The 21,312-nt window shown below is 39.9% G+C and overlaps 3 protein-coding genes and 1 pseudogene across 3 annotated transcripts in view; all 4 read left to right on the top strand.

Moving 5' to 3' along the window:
* Positions 1-5,276: 5,276 nt before the first annotated feature.
* On the top strand, positions 5,277-6,455 carry LOC137611275 (4-galactosyl-N-acetylglucosaminide 3-alpha-L-fucosyltransferase 9-like). The gene has a single exon (XM_068339380.1). The coding sequence runs from the start codon at positions 5,277-5,279 to the stop codon at positions 6,453-6,455; it is 1,179 nt and encodes a 392-aa protein (XP_068195481.1).
* A 4,182-nt stretch (positions 6,456-10,637) lies between these two features.
* Positions 10,638-13,955, top strand: LOC137610626 (4-galactosyl-N-acetylglucosaminide 3-alpha-L-fucosyltransferase 9-like; annotated as a pseudogene).
* The window catches only part of LOC137610627 (4-galactosyl-N-acetylglucosaminide 3-alpha-L-fucosyltransferase 9-like), a 35,671-nt gene continuing 25,003 nt past the window's right edge, over positions 10,645-21,312 (top strand). Inside the window, exon 1 of the mRNA XM_068338311.1 lies at positions 10,645-10,691. The gene's annotated coding sequence lies outside the window, so the exon portion shown is untranslated. The remainder of the gene's footprint in view (positions 10,692-21,312) is intronic.
* Positions 10,648-20,645, top strand: LOC137610622 (4-galactosyl-N-acetylglucosaminide 3-alpha-L-fucosyltransferase 9-like). Its single transcript, XM_068338305.1, has 3 exons — positions 10,648-10,691; positions 17,532-17,606; positions 18,046-20,645. Exon 3 carries the CDS (start codon positions 18,046-18,048, stop codon positions 19,270-19,272), a length of 1,227 nt encoding a protein of 408 aa, XP_068194406.1. The 5' UTR covers positions 10,648-10,691; positions 17,532-17,606; the 3' UTR covers positions 19,273-20,645.

Genomic DNA, 21,312 nt, shown 5'->3' with positions numbered 1-21,312 from the left:
CTTCGTGTTGGATAGGGGCAGATGCGTCTTCAGTCTGAACAGCTCCAAACACTCCAATTGGACGTGGCGGAAGGTGACATCATATCCGTGAAGTGAGAGCAAGGTGCCAGAAGGAAGATCATCATTACATCATTACAGAGCGACTTTTGCAATTATATGACCTCACACATTACATGCAGTGAACCACGACTCCGCCCCAACGTTGTCGTTAAGGCAACTTGTCAGTTTGTCCGTTAGTGTGACACAGTTTGAACAGAGACAGATCACATTTGGACTCTTGTTAAAAACAGTGCGAAGAGTCAGCCTTAAAAATGAGATATGGAAGGAAATCCGACAAGCCTGCAGTCTGAACGTAGCCTCGATAAAACTCAAAACACCTCCTCTTTGTCACTGTTTATTGTTATTCATCTTAAACTATATTTTTGCCACCATATTGTGTTTTTGCTGTCATTTTTATTTCACCTTTGACTATAGAGGCTTGTTCATTTGGTTGGTGCAAAAGAAGTTCATGATGGAACCAAGAATCGTTTCGAAAACGTTTTTTGGTGGAGAGATGGGCCATGGGACAAGAAGTCTATTGACATCAGGCTACTGACTTCCTGGTTAAGTTTTTACAGAAGATTCTGTGGTTCTGCCACAGTCTGGTCTAAATGCGATGAGGGAGAAATCAGTGTCTGTATTGTCTCTGTAGACAGACAAAGCCGTGCAGCCCAATCATGAAATAGTGTACTTTTAGAAATGGGTTTCTATATTAACTGATGGAAAGTTTCAGTCTTTATTATCATTGTTTCATTATAATTAAATTGTTTAATCGTTAATCACTCACATATGTCATAGTTACTAATTACATATAACGTGAGGTTCCCAATATACTTGTGACGATTTTCTTGTTTGATGATCTCTTTGCAAAACACGTAACCGCTTACTTCAACTGTTCAATAAAACATTACGAGGCCGGCTGGTGTCTCCCCTCAGTATGAAAAGTTAACTTGTGTCTGCTTGTCTGCCTCGTGATCTTTTTTTGACAAATGTACCAGCTCTAAAAAGAGAGATTTGTTGGCAAATATAGTTCCCTAAATTCTGACCAGAATAACAGTCATATTTAATAAGAACTTAAAATGACATGAAACATTTGATATTCCTTGCTAGTCGTGATGTGGAAGATGAAGATGATAAAGATTTCCCAATTAGGCTTCAGGACCATGGATATGGGTTGATCACACCAACATCACCAACATGGCAAGAGGATTTAGCCAAATGCTAATGTTCTGTAAAACCTAACATTAACACCACATAGATTCAGAATTCAAACGGCAAAATAACACGGCAGATATTGGGCTCAGTGAAGTGTGCTCTGCTGTCGGACTTCATGTGGCCTTCTCAGTTTTCCTGTTGGCGTCATCTGCAGCATTTCATCCTTGTTTCATCCGCATCTCTGCAAACAACAATATGTGCATGTGGACATTCACAAAAATCAAGACTGAAGACAATTCAGGTCAGGTTGAAAGTTAGAACCTGACTACCTGGAAGAAAAGTTTGTCACAACCTGCCTGTTTGTTCATATTTCTTTATTATTGATGGTGTTGACTCATCGTAGGAACCAAATCATGCTTTGGGGTTGGTGGGGGTCACTGTGTTCAGGCAAAAGTAGGAGCCGATGTTGGCTGGGTGAGGTTTCTGCCTGGAAGCATGAACAGTTTCTTGACCGCTGACCCCTGAACTCTGAATGGTTTGCTAGTTGATGTTAACTGTTGGTCGAGTTAACTAGGAAACAGAATACTCAAACATAAAGGGGTGTGTCACGCTTTTGATGACAAGGAAATGCATTTGCGTGTCTTTAAAGCATATTTTGTCTCATTTCTAATCCTTTGAGGCGGCGTACAGGGCGTGTCAGACTAATCTGAAAAACTTTTGTTCGTCAAACACAGATCTCTTAATGAAGATAATTGACAGAGTTGATCGAATTATCCGGCAGATTAAAGTCAGCTCTACCTCAAACTGCAGAAATGTTGTGGAAGGAGATAGTTAATGATGAGGAATGACAGTGACACAGGAGTCCACAAAACACCAAAGAAGTTTAGTCTCACCTTCACAGAAAATGTCACTTTATAAATGAACGTCCATCATCCTAAATAATAATAACGTGAAATAACATTAAACCTAATTCTAATCCGGAATAAAATGTTTAATAACCTTAAACTTAATCAAAAATCTTTTTTCCTTCCAGCTTGTCCCGTTCAGGGTCTCCACAGCGTGTCATCCTTTTCCATGTCAGCCTAACTTCTGCGCCCTCCCCATAACAGCCACTCTCTTCAAGTCTTCCTCACTACATCCACCTTCTATTTCTCTTCCTTTTGCCTGGTTGCTCCATCCTTAATCTTTTCAGCAGAACAGTCTCTAATCCGCCCATCATCACTGTCCTCACACTGTCTGTATTCCGTCCATCCGTCCTTTTTGCAAATTCTATCAACATCTTTCCCTCCAAGTTCCTGTCCTGGATGCCAAACTTACTCATCAGCTTTATTTTCTTCCTCAACATGTGCATTTAAAAAAATCTGCACCAATCAAGTGTCTCTGTCAAATTTAATCCAAAATAAAACTTGTAATAACTCCAACCCTAACCCTAACCTTAACACACAAGGTCATGCAAATAAGACAGCGGCGTCTCAGACTGGTGGCATCATGTAACTTCTTTGGGCCGTATCCAACTGAACCCCCATGAGCCCCTTTAATTCATCCTGACCAGAGCCATCCTGAGTCTTTATCCTGCCCTTCATGTTCTGTTAAAATAGAATGAAAGAGTAATCAGGGTGTGATTTGCCTCTGGGACAATAGCTGAGTAAGGAGGAGTGTTGAAACATTCTTTGATATGCACAGCATGAAGCGAAGGCTTAGATGGAATATAAAAAGTATCTGTGCTGGATTAACTGGAGAGATGAAGAGCAGGAGGAACATACATGATTACACGACACTACTGAGTCCGTATTGTAAGTCCTAAATAGATTCAAAATATTTGACTGTATTAAATAGCTTCAAAATATTTATTTGTATTCAACAGTTCCAACATTTTACTTGTTAAGATATTGTTATTCATTAATTTATTCTTCCTCTCATGAGGCTGAATGAGTTTCACACTGTTGATAGAAAACATTCTTCCAGGTGTTGAACTGTGAACCTTGAAACCTACAGACATGTCAACCTGTTTACTGATAATAAACTGTTTAAAATGTGCACCTTTACCATTTTGTGCATAACTGATGTCTGTGATTGGGAAGTTCTTCTTAGAACCTTTACTCGTAAGTGAACAATAGCTGTTTGTTTAAGATATTCTCCGTCATTTAGAATTTTGAGGGAAATGTAGTGTTTGAGATGTGTGTGAGCAGCGACATGACGTTAACATGGACACTAAAACACAAAGAAAGAACAATGATTTCAGGCAGTTATAAAAGATGAGGAATGGCTGACATGACAATTTAAATATGTTTTATGAAGATCACAGCTTTCAGCTCAACTAATGAGGTGCTCCAAGAATTAGAATCTGAGTTCTGTGTGATCGATGGGACTTAAATCACCTCAATTCTGTTTGACTGGTGCAGAATCTGTTGTGGCTGACTGGAAAACTTTGAATGACTTATAATTTGCAGAAAATTACACCAAAGACTTGTTACCACTCTGAGGGAATTTAGATCTAAAGGGCAGGATAGATACTGGACACTGAAACCATTGGTTAGGATGTTGGCTTTTGAGAAGATCATTACAGCAATGTTTAATCCAATTCATTTTATTTGTGCAACACCAGATTACAATAACATGTTATCTCAAGGCATTTTGCATGTAGAGGAGCAGAAGACTTTTATATGCGCAAACACTTTAGTGATGAAGACAAGGATATACTTCCATTGTCACGGCTTGAGCACAACTGGCACGGGGAACCCAAAAGCACGAAAGACAAACGGACAGGTCAAGAGTCTCAGAGCAGATTTAACAACGCAGGCAGAGGTCGGGTTCCGAATAATCACTCCGATAGGCAGAGGTATCCAAAAACGACAGGTGAAAGGTGGAGTCCAGAATCCAGCAGGGTCAGGCACGAAACAATCAACAAACCAGATGAGGAGCAGACAACAGGCTGGGTCGAGAGATCAGACGAGATTCATATAATGTCACCAAAGCAAGCAGGATACGAAGGCTGGAGAGTCAGGGCGAACACTAAACAATCTGGCAGAGTACTGAGGGCTGAGCTGGGTATATGTAGTGTGGAGACAGATTAGAGAGTGGCTGCAGGTGTGTGGAGAGACAGCAGGTGCAGGGAATGCACAGATTGAAGATCAGACAGGATCTGAGTTGTTGGTGGCAGGAAAACAATCAGGAAAATCATAAGACAGAGGCGTGACATCCATTAAACAGGCAAAACCCAAAAGTCATAGTGGCCATCTGCCTTGACCGGTTGGGTGGAGAACGAGACAGAGAGAGCCATTCTTGGACTACACCTTTATCATTCTATCTATTCTTAATACATTCCAATCAGCCGATAACTTTACACATCAGTTGTTTGCTATTTCTGCCGATAGAAACACTTTAAAGTCATCTTTTTTTTTATACATTTGGCCTGTCAGGATGTTAAGATGTCTACAAATACAAATGAAAAATGTCAAACAATAATCGATCGCTTCCATTGATCTGGTAAAACACATCCTTTCCAACGTATATTGTAAAACTCTGATTCTCTCTGTGTGTCTATAGGAAGCATCAATAAGAAGACCATACCTTCAAGACCAGCCACCTCTTCACCCTTTATTGAGAAAGTGATTGTGTTTGGTAATTTGATTTTCTACATGACATTGATGGTTTTTTGTCCTCTAATTACAGTCCAGGACTGAATTTTTGAATATCAAAGAAATACCTATAAAGAGTTAAACTGTGGTCTGAAACTTTTCATTTGTTTTTGATAACTAAACCACAAGAAAGAATGTTGATCACTGTCAATCCAATGTAGGAGCTGGAACCTCCCAAAGTCTCCACTTTTGATTGAATGTCAGTCATCACTTAAATGCACCCAGTTTGTGTTATAAGGTTCATTAAAGTTTCTTTGTCTGTATGATATCTCCATCAGATGTGGACGTACTTTGTTTTTGGATAAATGGATTGATTGGATATGTTTTTATGTGCATTACTTTGACACTAGATTTGATATGATGATCAAAATGGATTTCACATCTTTTTGTTCATGACTTGTTTCTGGTTTGTCTTTTTTGATGTACCCTTTCAAGAACAGCGTTATGTCATCTACACCTGGTCATAGAAAACTCCATCTCGTTCTGCTGGGCACTATCCTGGTGGGATACTCTGCATGTCTGTTTTTGTTGTACTATGATCCATCCACCAGTTGGGTTTTAGGTTCTGTAAATTCAACAGAACTGACAGAACAAGTCAAGAGCGTCGTCCCCAAAAAGAACAGTGATGTCGTCCCCAACAAAAACAATGTTGTCCTCAACAAGAGGAATGACGTCATCCCCAACAAGACCAATGATGTTGTCCCCAACAAGAGCAATGACGATGTGATCACAGTGCTGATGTGGCTCTGGCCCTTGAAGAGACAACGTGAGCTGAACAGGTGCAGCTCTCTCTTCAACATTGAGGGCTGCTTCATCACACCAGACAGGAAGTTCTACAATAAGGCAGATGGTGTCATTTTCCTGCATGCAGACATCTACAGAAATGGGTCCAATCTGCCAAAGCTCCACCGACCAGTATTCCAGAAATGGATTTGGATGAACGTGCATTCACCTTCAAACTCACCCAGGATACCTATAATCGAAAATCTCTTCAATCTGACTGCTAGTTACCGTCTGGACTCCAACATTCCGCTCCCTTACGGGGTATTAGAACCAGCAGATGGTAAAGAAGAGTTTGTCCTACCCAGAAAAAATAAGCTGGTGTGCTGGATTGTGAGCCACTGGAATCAAAATAAACTTATCCGGATAAAATACTTCAGTGAGTTTAAAAAACACATCAAGGTTGACACATATGGACGTGCCTTCGAAGCATACGTTTCTCGTGAAAAGTACTGGTCCATCATAACCAGCTGTAAGTTCTACCTCGCTTTTGAGAATGCCATCCACAAGGACTACATTACTGAAAAGTTCTACAACCCACTCTCTGTGGGGACAGTGCCAGTGGTTCTCGGCCCACCCAGAGAGAACTACGAGAAAGTGATCCAGGGAGATGCCTTCATCCACGTGGATGACTTCAGCTCACCTAAGGAGCTGGCTGATCATCTGCTGCTCCTGGACAAGAATGAGGAGATGTACCTCAGGTTCTTTGAGTGGAAACGGTACTTTAAAGTAAGGACGACCAGAACTTTGAACCTAGACGTATGTGCAACTTGTGAGTACCTGCGCAGACACAAGGAGTACGAGACACTCATCAATTTTGGCGAGTGGTTCTGGGAAAGTTAAAGGTAGTGATTGTTCTGAAAAATATGCAGTGCTTGCGTTTTGATGTTACTACATGAACAAGAAAGTTGGTTCTTGTTATTTGCTCTGTTTTTTCTTTGAGCTCATTTAACAAAACTCAAACCACCTCGTCATCCTCACTTTTTATTGTTATTCATCTTTAACTCGAGAGAAAATTATATTTTTTCCACCATGTTATGTTTTCACTGTCATTTTTATTGTACCTTTGACTATTGAGGCTTGTTCATTTGGTTGGTGCAAAAGAAGATCATGATGGACCCCAGAATCTTTTCCAAAACATGGAGCAGGAAGTCTACTAACATCAGTCTATTGACTTCTTGGTTACGTTTTTACAGAAGATACTGTGGTTCTGGCACAGTCTGGCCTAAATGTGATGAAGGAGACATCAGTGTCTCCGTTGTCTCTGTAGACAGACAGACCTGTGCTGCTCAATAATGAAATAGTGTAATTTTCGAAATGAGTCGCTATATTTACTGATGGACGAATTCAGTCTTTATTATCATTGCTTCATTATTCTTTCATTATTTCATCATTAATCACTTACAATGTCATAGTTAACTAATTATATATAATGTGAGGTTCTCATTACACCTGTAACACTTTTCTGTTTGATGGTCTTTCTGCAAAACATGCAGCCACCTACCTCAACTGTTTAATAAAACATTGCGAGAGGCCGGCTGGTGTCTCCCCTGCATTATGAAAAGTTAACATGTGTCTGCCTGTGTCTTTGTGCGTGTCTGACTGTTTCTTACAGGATGTCTGGAGAATAACTCATTACATTAACATAATACAATTTATTTTATGTTCTTCTCAGGATGCATTAAGACACAGAAAAAAAGAGAGATTAATACACAGCTCTAAAAAGAGATCTTTTGGAACCCTAGGGGTTCAATTGAACCCAGGTTAAGAACCACTACATTAACTTTATACAAATTATTTTATGCTCTTCTCAGGATGCATTAAGACACAGAACATAAATATACCAGCTCTAAAAAGAGAGATTTGTTGGCAAATATATGGAAACATCAAGAAATTATTTCAATAAGGAACCTGGCTGACATTTATTTTGAGACTATTTGTGCCCCCACAGCACAGATCAACAATCACATATCATTCATCTGTTTGAAGACAAGGTGTTAACATTTCAAATTTATCTGCCTCTCTGAAGTACGGGTCGTGGTTAATGCTGTAGTTTATAATGGCTGACAATGGGCAAGAGGAGGGGTACACCCTGGACAAGTTACCGGCTCATCAGAGGACCAACTCACATACCAATATGTTTAAATCCCTCAACTATCAGTTCATGGAGTTGTTTCTGGTAACGGTCGTGGTTTTTTCCTTGTCAGTGACTTTTGAATCAGAATGTTTACGTGAATATTTACATGAAACTTACGTAAACACACAGTTCTTTACAAAACATTTTTAAATGTCCACCATCTGAGGGTCAATCATCTGCTCTTCTGACGGGCCTTTATCTAACCAGCTCTGTTTTTCTGCAGCATTCTGGAGTAAGAGAATCTCTGCTGTTCCGTCCTGTGGATGTGGAATGTGGTTTGCTGGATGAATTGTGTCGTAACTACACGTTTCTGTAGTTACGACAGGTAAAAGTCAGTTCAAGGCGTGATTTTAAATGCTTTAACTGCCTCCTAATAGCAACTAGCAAGGCGGTCTATAGCAAGGTGGTCTGCCCTCTCTATGTCGGTGGTGAGTCTTCGCCCCAATTGGAGGAGTTCAAATATCTTGGTGTCTTGTTCATGAGTGAGGGAAGGACAGAACGTGAAACTGACGGTTTGGTGCAGCTGCTACAGTGATGCAGTCGTATAGATGTGTCGTGGTGAAGACTTGGCTCTCAATGTACCAGTGAATCGCCTTTGGTTATGAGATTTGGGTTATGACTGAATGGACAAGATCTCCAATACCACGGTTGAAATGAGTTTCCTCCGTAGAGTGGTTGAGCGCACACTCAGAGTTGTAATGGTTTCGTATTCCAGGTATTTTTCATGAAACATGCTTGTGACATCAAGCCCTTTGCATTTAAAAAAAAAAGTTTTAATTAATCTCTTTGGTTTTTGGATCACTACCCCACTCTTCCGCAAGTGGGGTCAATAATGACCCCAAATAGTTCCTATGGAATCTCGTATGAACCTTTAATTATTAGCAACTTTGACTGTCCAACTTACACATCTGATGTCATCTTTCATTTCTGATGCAACTGTCCAATCAGCACACAAGGTGTCAGCAGTCTCACCACCCAGGAGATCATTGTTACACAGCAACACATGTGTAAGTCATTTCTCTATTCATGAACTTATTTTACATTGATAGATTATAATGTGTGATCAATTTAGTGGTCAAATGTGTGAAATGTCAGATTAGTCTACTTTGTTGTTACCTAACAGCATATGTTTAGGTAGGTAACACATGTTAGCTAACAGTAGCTAACAATATTGTTGGCTATATGAATTATTTTTCTGGGCATTTCAAACATTTTCCTTCGTCATGGTTTTTTTTTTTTCATTATTATTTATCTGTAGTAACATGGCTGCTATGAGGCCAGCAAGGATCCCTTTGGACCTGAAAATGATCCAGGACGAATGGGATGAAGAGCCATTCGCAGGCATGGACTCAGAACATAACATACCAGACTATTGTCCCCCCACAAGGCCAACAGAAGAGGAAGGGATGGCGGTTGTGTCCAAGAAAGAAAGATCACAAAAGTGTTCATTGCTGTAGGAAATGCAGTACCCCTGCCTGCAATGGTCACCGCTAGAAGCTGTGCTTGAAGTAATCAACCCGCTCTCCTGCACAAGCTTCATGCTTCAGGAAGCTTCATTTTCCCATCATGAAACAGTAGGTGAATAAATAATAAAAGCAAATAAAAATAAAAAATAAAATAAATGAAAACATATTTTAGAATAACAGCAGTAACTGACCTTTAGGTCTGGCCTACAACAACAACATGACAAAAAAATGTTGTAGAATTGAACTGAAAAACACAGAACTAAACAAAATGTACAAAAAAAATACACATTTTCTGAGAGACGTTTTTGACAGCCACCTACCGCCACCAATAAAGTAGCTTGTGACCAATTACTGAGGATGGAAATTGGAGAATAACTTCTTGAAAGATACCTGTCGTGAACGCTGGATTTATTCTTCCCACACCCTCTCAACGCAACATTCTTCTGTCACGGTATTGACATTACTATTAACTGAGCACCAGCACATGTATATGGTGGTTAACTGATTAATCATTCACATGGAAAAGTTCATCAAACAGGTTTGTTGAACTGAGGTATCTGAACTCACTCGCTGCCAATGACATCTACAGGCATCAATTATGTTTTGTATGGCAGACCTTGTCAGTGAAACTCAGGCTCCTCATCATGGAATTTAGCATAAGGATGACTGATGCAGTTACGGAACAGAGGATAGGGAATTAGGCGAAGAGCGGAGGAGTTGTTGCAGCTTATGATGCAACAAAGTTTGCGTACTGTATGTCAGAGGTCGCCTGTGAATGAACACGGTGTCGCTCTGAAAGGATCTTAATATCGGTCAAGCACTGGCAGCCGATAAGTTAATGACGTTTAAGAAAAGAGTTGGTTGAACTATTGTGCAGATTAAAGTCAGTATTACGTTCAGCTACAGGAATGTTGTAGAAGGAGATAGTTAATGATGATATCTTTAGAGAGGAATGACAGTGACACAGCATTTCACAAAAGACCAAAGTTTAGTCTCACCCTCAGAGGAGAGCAGTCCTCAAAAGAACAATGAAAATGTTACTTAATTAATGCATGTCCCTAATCCAAGATAAAAATGTGCAATAACCCTAACCCTAACCGAAAATAAAATGTGTAATTTCCCTAACCGTCATCTAAAATAAATGTGTAATAAGCATAACCCAATCCAAAACCTAACCCTAATCCAAAATAAAATGTGGATTATGCAACCCTGGGTATTATGCATCACACAAACCCCTATGAGCCCCTATAATTCATCCTAACCAGAGCCATCCTGAGTCTTTATCCTGCCCTTCATGTTCTGTTAAAATAGAATTAACGATAGTCAGGGTGTGATTTGCCTCTGTGACAATAGCTGAGGAAGGAGGAGTGTAGGAAGGCTTAAGGTGGAAGATATAAAGTGTCTGTGCTGAATAAACTGTAAAGACAAAGAGAAAGAATGATATAAATGATTACACGACGCTGCTGAGTCCATACTGTAAGTCTTAACCAGCTTCAAAATATTTAACTGCATTACACAGCTGAGTAATATTAATTATGTTAAACACCTTCAAAATATCTAATTGTATTCAACAGCTCTAACCTTTTCATTGTTGAGATCTTTTCCTTTCATGAGGCTGAATGACTTTTATACTTTCGAAAAAAATAAAAAAACTGTTGGATTATGAATCTTGAAACTTACAGACAGGTCAACCTGCTTACTGACAAACTGTTTTAAATGTGCACCCTAACCATTTTTGTATAACTGAGGTTTGTGATTGGGAAGTGGGACGTTATTCTTAGAATTTCTCCGAATTGAACATCAATAGCTGACAGTCACACATTCATTTGTACCATTCAGTGAGTTTGTTAAAGATATTCTGTGCCAATCGGAATTTTAAGGAAAATGTAGCGTTTGAGATGTATGTGAGCAGCGACATGATGTTAACATAGATGCTGGTACAGAATCTGTTTTAACTGACTGGAAAATTTTGAATGACTTGTATTTTGCAGAAAATCACACAACAGATTTGTTACCACTCTGTCAGGGAATTTTAGATCTAAAAAGCAGGTTAGATACTGGGCTATATTTCACCAGAACCATTGGTCAGGGTGTTGGCTTTTTAAGAAGTGAGCTAATTACAGCAATTTTTAATTAAACTAATTTTTTCTGTGCAGCAAGGGATTATTATAAAATCTTATCTCAAAACACTTTGCTGTTTGCTTTTAACAAGGAAGTATATCTTTTAGGAAAAACCCCAAAGTCATAGTGGCCATCTGCCTTGACCGGTTGGGTGGAGAACGAGAGAGAGCCACTCTTAGCCTTCATCTTTATCATTCTATCTATCCTTAATCCACGTAAAACCTAATGTATAAAATCATACAAATGCATCTGCGTTTTCCATGCAAAAAATGTACATTAAGCAAAAATTGTACAAATTAAAGCTCATACTTTTATTTTAAAAATGTTGACAAATGTGTCAAAACATTCTGTTAAGAATTTAAGATTAAGATTTCAAAAATTTGATCTTTGTGGCAATTATTTCACAGTTCAGAATTTAAAGGATTCATTTGCACTGGGATTTAATTTTTTAAGCATGAAGCCGGACCAGTAATAATTCCTCCAACACTCATTTCGTAACGCTTTAATAATTTGTTGCATTCTATGTCAGACTAGATTTTCTTCAAGTGTGACGTTAATGATGGGAGCCTGGAGCTTAGGGTTTTTACCAGGGTCATTGTCTTCGTATTAGAACAATAATCGATTACTTTAATTGATCTAGTAAACCACATCCTTCCCAGCGTGTTTTCTAAACTCTGATTCTCTCTCGGTGTCTGGAGGAAGCATCAATGAGAAGACCATACCTTCAAGATCATCCATCTCTTTACCCTTTATCGAACAAGTGATTGTGTTTGGTATTTTGATTTCCTACATGACATTGAAGTTATAAGTAAGCCTGAAACTTTTCATTTTTTTCTGTTCACTAAGTCACAAAATAGATTGTTCATCACTTTTTTGAGAAATGAATGGATTGGATATTTTCTTATGTGCAACACTTTGACACTGGATTTGATTTGATGATCAAAATGGATTTCACATCTTTTTGTTCATGACTCCTTTATGATTGGTCTTTTCTTTTAAATGTACCCTTTCCAGGACGGAGTTATGTTATCTACACCTGGTCGTAAAAAACTACATCTGACTCTGCTGGGCACTATCCTATTGGGATGCTTTTTATATCTGATTTTCCTGTACTATGATCTATCTGCCAATTGGGTTTTAGGTCCTGTAAAATCAACAGAACCAACAGAACAAGTCAAAAGCGTCATCCCCCACAAGAGCAATATGGTCACCCCCAACAAGAGAAATGACGTCGACCAAAACAAGAGCAATAATGTCGTCCTCAACAAGACCAATGACATCATCCCCAACAAGAGCAATGATGTCGTACCCAACAAGAGGAATGACGATGTGATCACAGTGCTGATGTGGATCTGGCCCTAGAGGATACAACGCGAGCTGAGCAGGTGCAGCTCCCTCTTCAACATTGAGGGCTGCTTCATCACACCAGACAGGAAATTCTACAATAAGGCAGATGGGGTCATTATTTTCCATCGATTCATCTACAGCAATGGGTCGAATCTGCCAAAGCTCCGCCGACCAGTCTTCCAGAAATGGATTTGGATGAACACGGAATCGCCCACAAACTCACGCAGAACACCTACTATTGAAAATCTCTTCAATCTGACTACCAGCTACCGTCTGGACTCCAACATTCCGCTGCCTATTGGGGTATTAGAAGCAGCAGATGGTAAAGAAGAGTTTGTCCTACCCAGAAAAAACAAGCTGGTGTGCTGGATAGTGAGCCACTGGAATAAAGAACTTGTCCGGGTAAAATACTTCAATGAGTTTAAAAAACACATCAAGGTCGACACATATGGACGTGCCTTCGGAGCATATATTACTCATGAAGAGTACCTGTCCACCATACCCAGCTGTAAGTTCTACCTCGCTTTTGAGAACTCCATCCACAGGGACTACATTACTACAAAGTTCTACAACCACTCTCTGTGGGGACAGTGCCAGTGGTTCTCGGCCCACCCAGACACAACTACGAGAACGTGATCCAGGGAGATGCCTTCATCCACGTGGATGACTTCAGCTCACCTAAGGAGCTGGCTGATCATCTGCTGCTCCTGGACAAGAATGAGGAGATGTACCTCAGGTTCTTTGAGTGGAAACGGTAGTTTAAAGTAAGGTCGACCAGGTATTTGAACGAACACGTATGTGCAACTTGTGAATACCTGCGCAAGCACAAGGAGTACCAGACATTCAGTAATTTAAGAGAGTGGTTCTGGGAAAATTAGTGCTCCGAAAGACAACGCAGTGATTGTTCTGAATAAAAAAGCAGTGCTTTTGTTTTCGTGTCACTACCTGAACAAGAAAATTCATATTTGTTATTTATTCGAATTTTCTTCTGTGAGCTCATTAAGGCCTTGTTCAGACTATATCCTATTTTTAGCCCATCCAAATTGACATTGAATATTTCATTTGTAGTCTGAACAGTCCCATACCACATGATATCTGATATGTGAAGGACAGACTGAAACCAAACTCGGGAGGTAGTTTTGTGTTGGATAGGGGCAGATGTGTCTTCAATATACCCGTGACGATTTTCTTGTTTGATGATCTCTTTGCAAAACACGTAACCGCTTACTTCAACTGTTCAATAAAACACTGCGAGGCCGGCTGGTGTCACCCCTGCAGTATGAAAAGTTAAATTGTGTCTGCTTGTCTGCCTCGTGATCTTTTTTTGACAAATGTACCAGCTCTAAAAAGAGAGATTTGTTGGCAAATATAGTTCCCTAAATTCTGACCAGAATAACAGTCATATTTAATAAGAACTTAAAATGACATGAAACATTTGATATTCCTTGCTAGTCGTGATGTGGAAGATGAAGATGATAAAGATTTCCCAATTAGGCTTCAGGACCATGGATATGGGTTGATCACACCAACATCACCAACATGGCAAGAGGATTTAGCCAAATGCTAATGTTCTGTAAAACCTAACATTAACACCACATAGATTCAGAATTCAAACAGCAAAATAACACGGCAGATATTGGGCTCAGTGAACTGTGCTCTGCTGTCGGACTTCATGTGGCCTTCTCAGTTTTCCTGTTGGCGTCATCGGCAGCATTTAATCCTTGTTTCATCCGCATCTCTGCAAACAACAATATGTGCATGTGGACATTCACAAAAATCAAGACTGAAGACAATTCAGGTCAGGTTGAAAGTTAGAACCTGACTACCTGGAAGAAAAGTTTGTCACAACCTGCCTTTTTGTTCATATTTCTTTATTATTGATGGTGTTGACTCATCGTAGGAACCAAATCCTGCCTTGGGGTTGGTGGGGGTCACTGTGTTCAGGCAAAACTGGGAGCCGATGTTGGCTGGGTGAGGTTTCTGCCTAGAAGCATGAACAGTTTCTTGACCGCTGAACCCTGAACTCTGAATGGTTTGCTAGTTGATGTTAACTGTTGGTCGAGTTAACTAGGAAACAGAATACTCAAACATAAAGGGGTGTGTCACAGTTTTGATTACAAGGAAATGCATTTGCGTGTCTTTAAAGCATATTTTGTCTCATTTCTAATCCTTTGAGGTGACGTACAGGGCGTGTCAGACTAATCTGAAAAACTTTTGTTCGTCAAACACAGATCTGTTCATGAAGATAGATGACAGAGTTGATCGAATTATCCGGCAGATTAAAGTCAGCTCTACCTCAAACTGCAAAAATGTTGTGGAAGGAGATAGTTAATGATGAGGAATGACAGTGACACAGGAGTCCACAAAACACCAAAGAAGTTTAGTCTCACCTTCAGAGAAAATGTCACTTTATAAATGAACGTCCATCATCCTAAATAATAATAACGTGAAATAACACTAAACCTAATTCTAATCCGGAATAAAATGTTTAATAACCTTAAACTTAATCAAAAATCTTTTTTCCTTCCAGCTTGTCCCGTTCAGGGTCTCCACAGCGTGTCATCCTTTTCCATGTCAGCCTAACTTCTGCGTCCTCCCCTCTAACAGCCACTGCCTTCAAGTCTTCCTCACTACATCCACCTTCTACTTCTCTTCCTTTTGCCTGGTGGCTCCATCCTTAATCTTTTCAGCAGAACAGTCTCTAATCCGCACATCTTGACTGTCCTCACTACTGTCTCTAATCCGACCATCCGTCCTTTTTGCAAAGTCTATCAACATCTTTCCTTCCAAGTTCCTGTCCTGGATGCCAAACTTACTCATCAGCTTTATTTTCTTCCTCAACATGTGCATTTAAAAAAATCTGCACCAATCAAGTGTCTCTGTCAAATTTAATCCAAAATAAAACTTGTAATAACTCCAACCCTAACCCTAACCTTAACACACAAGGTCATGCAAATAAGACAGCGGCGTCTCAGACTGGTGGCATCATGTAACTTCTTTGGGCCGTATCCAACCGAACCCCCATGAGCCCCTTTAATTCATCCTGACCAGAGCCATCCTGAGTCTTTATCCTGCCCTTCATGTTCTGTTAAAATAGAATGAAAGAGTAATCAGGGTGTGATTTGCCTCTGTGACAATAGCTGAGGAAGAAGGAGTGTTGAAACATTATTTAATACGCACAGCATGAAGCGAAGGCTTAGATGGAATATAAAAAGTATCTGTGCTGGATTAACTGGAGAGATGAAGAGCAGGAGGAACATAAATGATTATACAACACTGCTGAGTCCGTATTGTAAGTCTTAAATAGATTCAATATTTATTTGTATTCAACAGTTCTAACGTTTTACTTGTTAAGATATTGTTATTCATTAATTTATTCTTCCTCTCATGAGGCTGAATGAGTTTCACACTGTTGATAGAAAACATTCTTCCAGGTGTTGAACTGTGAACCTTGAAACCTACAGACATGTCAACCTGTTTACTGATAATAAACTGTTTAAAATGTGCACCTTTACCATTTTGTGCATAACTGATGTCTGTGATTGGGAAGTTCTTCTTAGAACCTTTACTTGTAAGTGAACAATAGCTGTTTGTTAAAGATATTCTCCGTCATTTAGAATTTTGAGGGAAATGTAGTGTTTGAGATGTGTGTGAGCAGCGACATGAAGTTAACATGGACACTAAAACAAAGAAAGAACAAGGATTTCAGGCAGTTATAAAAGATGAGGAATGGCTGACATGACAATTTAAATATGTTTTATGAAGATCACAGCTTTCAACTCAACTAATGAAGTGCTCTAAGAATTAGAATCTGAGTTCTGTTTGATCGATGGGACTTAAATCACCTCAATTCTGTTTGACTGGTGCAGAATCTGTTGTGGCTGACTGGAAAACTTTGAATGACTTGTAATTTGCAGAAAATCACACCAAAGACTTGTTACCACTCTGAGGGAATTTAGATCTAAAGGGCAGGATAGATACTGGACACTGAAACCATTGGTTAGGATGTTGGCTTTTGAGAAGATCATTACAGCAAGGTTTAATCCAATTCATTCTATTTGTGCGACACCAGATTACAATAACATGTTATCTCAAGGCATTTTGCATGTAGAGGAGCAGAAGACTTTTATATGCGCAAACACTTTAGTGATGAAGACAAGGATATACTTCCATTGTCACGGCTTGAGCACAACTGGCACGGGGAACCCAAAAGCACGACAGACAAACGGGCAGGTCAAGAGTCTCAGAGCAGATTTAACAACGCAGACAGTGGTCAGGTTCCGAATAATCACTCCGATAGGCAGAGATATCCAAAAACGACAGGTAAAAGGTGGAGTCCAGAATCCAGCAGGGTCAGGCACGAAACAATCAACAAATCAGATGAGGAACAGACAACAGGCTGGGTCGAGAGATCAGACGAGATTCACATAATGTCACCAAAGCAAGCAGGATACGAAGGCTGGAGAGTCAGGGCGAACACTAAACAATCTGGCAGAGTACTGAGGGCTGAGCTGGGTATATGTAGTGTGGAGACAGATTAGAGAGTGGCTGCAGGTGTGTGGAGAGACAGCAGGTGCAGGGAATGCACAGATTGAAGATCAGACAGGATCTGAGTTGTTGGTGGCAGGAAAACAATCAGGAAAATCATAAGACAGAGGCGTGACAGAACATGATAGAAACACTTTAAAGTCATCTTTTTTTTTATACATGTGGCCTGTCAGGATGTTAAGATGTCTACAAATACAAATGAAAAATGTCAAACAATAATCGATCACTTCCATTGATCTGGTAAAACACATCCTTTCCAACGTGTATTGAAAAACTCTGATTCTCTCTGTGTGTCTATAGGAAGCATCAATAAGAAGACCATACCTTCAAGACCAGCCACCTCTTCACCCTTTATCGAGAAAGTGATTGTGTTTGGTAATTTGATTTTCTACATGACATTGATGGTTTTTTGTCCTCTAATTACAGTCCAAGACTGAATTTTTGAATGTCAAAGAAATACCTATAAAGAGTTCAACTATGGTCTGAAACTTTTCATTTGTTTTTGATAACTAAACCACAAGAAAGAATGTTGATCACTGTCAGTCCAATGTAGGAGCTGGAACCTCCCAAAGTCTCCACTCTTGATTGAATGTCAGTCATCAGTTAAATGCACCCAGTTTGTGTTATAAGGTTCATTAAAGTTTCTTTGTCTGTATGATATCTCCATGAGATGTGGACGTACTTTATGTTTTTGGATAAATGGATTGATTGGAAATTTTTTTATGTGCATTACTTTGACACTAGATTTGATATGATGATCAAAATGGATTTCACATCTTTTTGTTCATGACTTGTTTCTGGTTTGTCTTTTTAGATGTGCCCTTTCAAGAGCAGCGTTATGTCATCTATACCTGGTCATAGAAAACTCCATCTCGTTCTGCTGGGCACTATCCTGCTGGGATACTCTGTATATCTGTTTTTGTTGTACTATGATCCATCCACCAGTTTGGCTTTAAGTCCTGTAAATTCAAGACAACAGACAGAACAAGTGAAGAGCGTCATCCCCAACAAGAGCAATAATGTTGTCCCCAACAAGAGAATTGACGTCGTCCAAAGTAAGAGCAATGATGTCGTCCCCAACAAGAGCAATGATGTCATCCCCAACAAGTGCAATGACATTGTCTCCAACAGGAGCAATGACGATGTGATCACACTGCTGATGTGGACCTGGCCCTCAGAGAAACGAGGCGAGCTGAATTGGTGCAGCTCCCGCTACAACATCGAGGGCTGCTTCATCACACCAGACAGGAACTTCTACAATAAGGCAGATGGTGTCATTTTCCACCATCAATACATCCACAAAAATGGGTCCAATCTGCCAAAGCTCTGCCGACCAGTCTTCCAGAAATGGATTTGGTTGAATGGGGAATCGCCCACAAGGTCAGTGAGGATACCTATGATCGAAAATCTCTTCAATCTGACTTCCAACTACCGTCAGGACTCCAAAATTCCGGTGCCTTATGGGGTATTAGTACCAGCAGATGGTAAAGAAGAGTTTGTCCTACCCAGAAAAAACAAACTGGTGTGCTGGATTGTGAGCAACTGGAAACCAACATATGCCCGTGTAAAATACTTCAATGAGTTTAAAAAACACATCAAGGTCAACACATATGGAAGTGCCTTCGGAGTACACATTTCTCGTAAAGAGTACCTGTCCACCATAACCAGCTGTAAGTTTTACCTCGGTTTTGAGAACTCCATTGACAGGGACTACATTACTGAAAAGTTCTACAACCCACTCTCTGTGGGGACAGTGCCAGTGGTTCTCGGCCCACCCAGACACAACTACGAGAACGTGATCCAGGGAGATGCCTTCATCCACGTGGATGACTTCAGCTCACCTAAGGAGCTGGCTGATCATCTGCTGCTCCTGGACAAGAATGAGGAAATGTACCTCAGGTTCTTTGAGTGGAAACGGTACTTTAAAGTAAGGAGGATATTCTTTCTGACAGAACATGTATGTGTAATTTGTGAATACCTGCGCAAGCACAAGGAGTACCAGACACTCAGTAAGTTTGGAGAGTGGTACTGGGAAAATTAGTGCCCCAAAAGACAATGCAGTGATTGTTCTGAATAAAAATCCATTGCTTTTGTTTTTTTGTTGCTGCCTGAACAAGAAAGTTCGTATTTGTCATTTGTTCTAATTTTCTTCTGTGAACTCATTAAGGCCTTGTTCAGACTAGTTGCCTATATCTGATTTTTAGCCCATCCAGATTGACATTGCATATCTCATTTGTAATCTGAACAGTCCCATACCACATGATATCTGACATTTGCGGGACAGACTGAAACCACATTCGGGAGGTAGCTTCGTGTTGGATAGGGGCAGATGCTTCTTCAGTCTGAACAGCTCCAAACACTCCAATTGGATGTGGCGGAACGTGACGTCAAATCCGTGACATGAGAGCAAGGCGCCAGAAGGAAGATCAACATTACATCATTACAGAGCGACTTTTGCAATTATATGACCTCACACATTACATGCAGTGAACCACGACTCCGCCCCAACGTTGTCGTTAAGGCAACTTGTCAGTTTGTCCGTTAGTGTGACACAGTTTGAACAGAGACAGATCACATTTGGACTCTTGCTAAAAACAGTGCGAAGAGTCAGCCTTAAAAATGAGATATGGAAGGAAATCCGACAAGCCTGTAGTCTGAACGTAGCCTCGATAAAACTCAAAACACCTCCTCTTTGTCACTGTTTACTGTTATTCATCTTAAACTATATTTTTGCCACCATATTGTGTTTTTGCTGTCATTTTTATTTCACCTTTGACTACAGAGGCTTGTTCATTTGGTTGGTGCAAAAGAAGTTCATGATGGAACCCAGAATCGTTTCTAAAACGTTTCTTGGTGGAGAGATGGGGATGGGACAAGAAGTCTATTGACATCAGGCTACTGACTTCCTGGTTAAGTTTTTACAGAAGATTCTGTGGTTCTGCCACAGTCTGGTCTAAATGCGATGAGGGAGAAATCAGTGTCTGTATTGTCTCTGTAGACAGACAAAGCTGTGCAGCTCAATCATGAAATAGTGTACTTTTAGAAATGGGTTTCTATATTAACTGATGGAAAGTTTCAGTCTTTATTATCATTGTTTCATTATAATTAAATTGTTTAATCGTTAATCACTCACATATGTCATAGTTACTAATTACATATAATGTGAGGTTCCCAATATACTTGTGACGATTTTCTTGTTTGATGACCTCTTTGCAAAACACGTAACCGCTTACTTCCACTGTTCAATAAAACACTGCGAGGCCGGCTGGTGTCTCCCCTGCAGTATGAAAAGTTAACTTGTGTCTGTTTTTGTCTTTGTGCATGTCTGACTGTTTCTTACAGGATGTCTGGAGAATAACGCATTACATTAACACAGTGGTTCTTAATCTTGTTGGAGGTACCGAACCCTGCCAGTTTCAATAGCTCACTCACCGAACCCTTCTTTGGTTAAAAAAAAAATCATAATTTTTTTTCTTCAAATTAAAGACCTAAGTATATGTTTTAATGGTGTATTGAATGAATTGTGCGTTAATGTCACCTTTTTCAAAGAACAAAGCCAAGACAGTGCATGAACTCACATGAAATTATCTACCTGCAAATCAGTGTGACTTCTGCTATTGTTATTGAGAGACCAGTTCAAATATGTGTGGCTACACCTTGGCAAGTGCTACTCTTATGTCATTTTCACAGCAAAGTCTGTTTCTTTTGTTTTCCATGCAGCTTAAGGAAGTGTTCCTTTATTTTTGCCAGTGTGAGACCAGAATTGCTCAACTTGACATTGCAAATCATGCAGAATACCTGACACAACGTGTCGGGTGTTTTTGACCTCTGTCTCCACCAAACCCGAGACCTACTCACCGAACTCTAGGGGTTCAATTGAACCCAGGTTAAGAACCACTACATTAACTTTATACAAATTATTTTATGCTCTTCTCAGGATGCATTAAGACACAGAACATAAATATACCAGCTCTAAAAAGAGAGATTTGTTGGCAAATATATGGAAACATCAAGAAATTATTTCAATAAGGAACCTGGCTGACATTTATTTTGAGACTATTTGTGCCCCCACAGCACAGAT

Source organism: Antennarius striatus, chromosome 17 (genome assembly GCF_040054535.1).
Source record: "Antennarius striatus isolate MH-2024 chromosome 17, ASM4005453v1, whole genome shotgun sequence".
Lineage (NCBI taxonomy): Eukaryota > Metazoa > Chordata > Actinopteri > Lophiiformes > Antennariidae > Antennarius > Antennarius striatus.
This window is presented reverse-complemented; position numbering and strand designations above follow the sequence as displayed.

Bases quoted from the DNA above. Each gene is read 5' to 3' on its own strand.
- LOC137611275 (XM_068339380.1), top strand. From the start codon at position 5,277: ATGTCATCTACACCTGGTCATAGAAAACTCCATCTCGTTCTGCTGGGC.
- LOC137610622 (XM_068338305.1), top strand. From the start codon at position 18,046: ATGTGCCCTTTCAAGAGCAGCGTTATGTCATCTATACCTGGTCATAGA.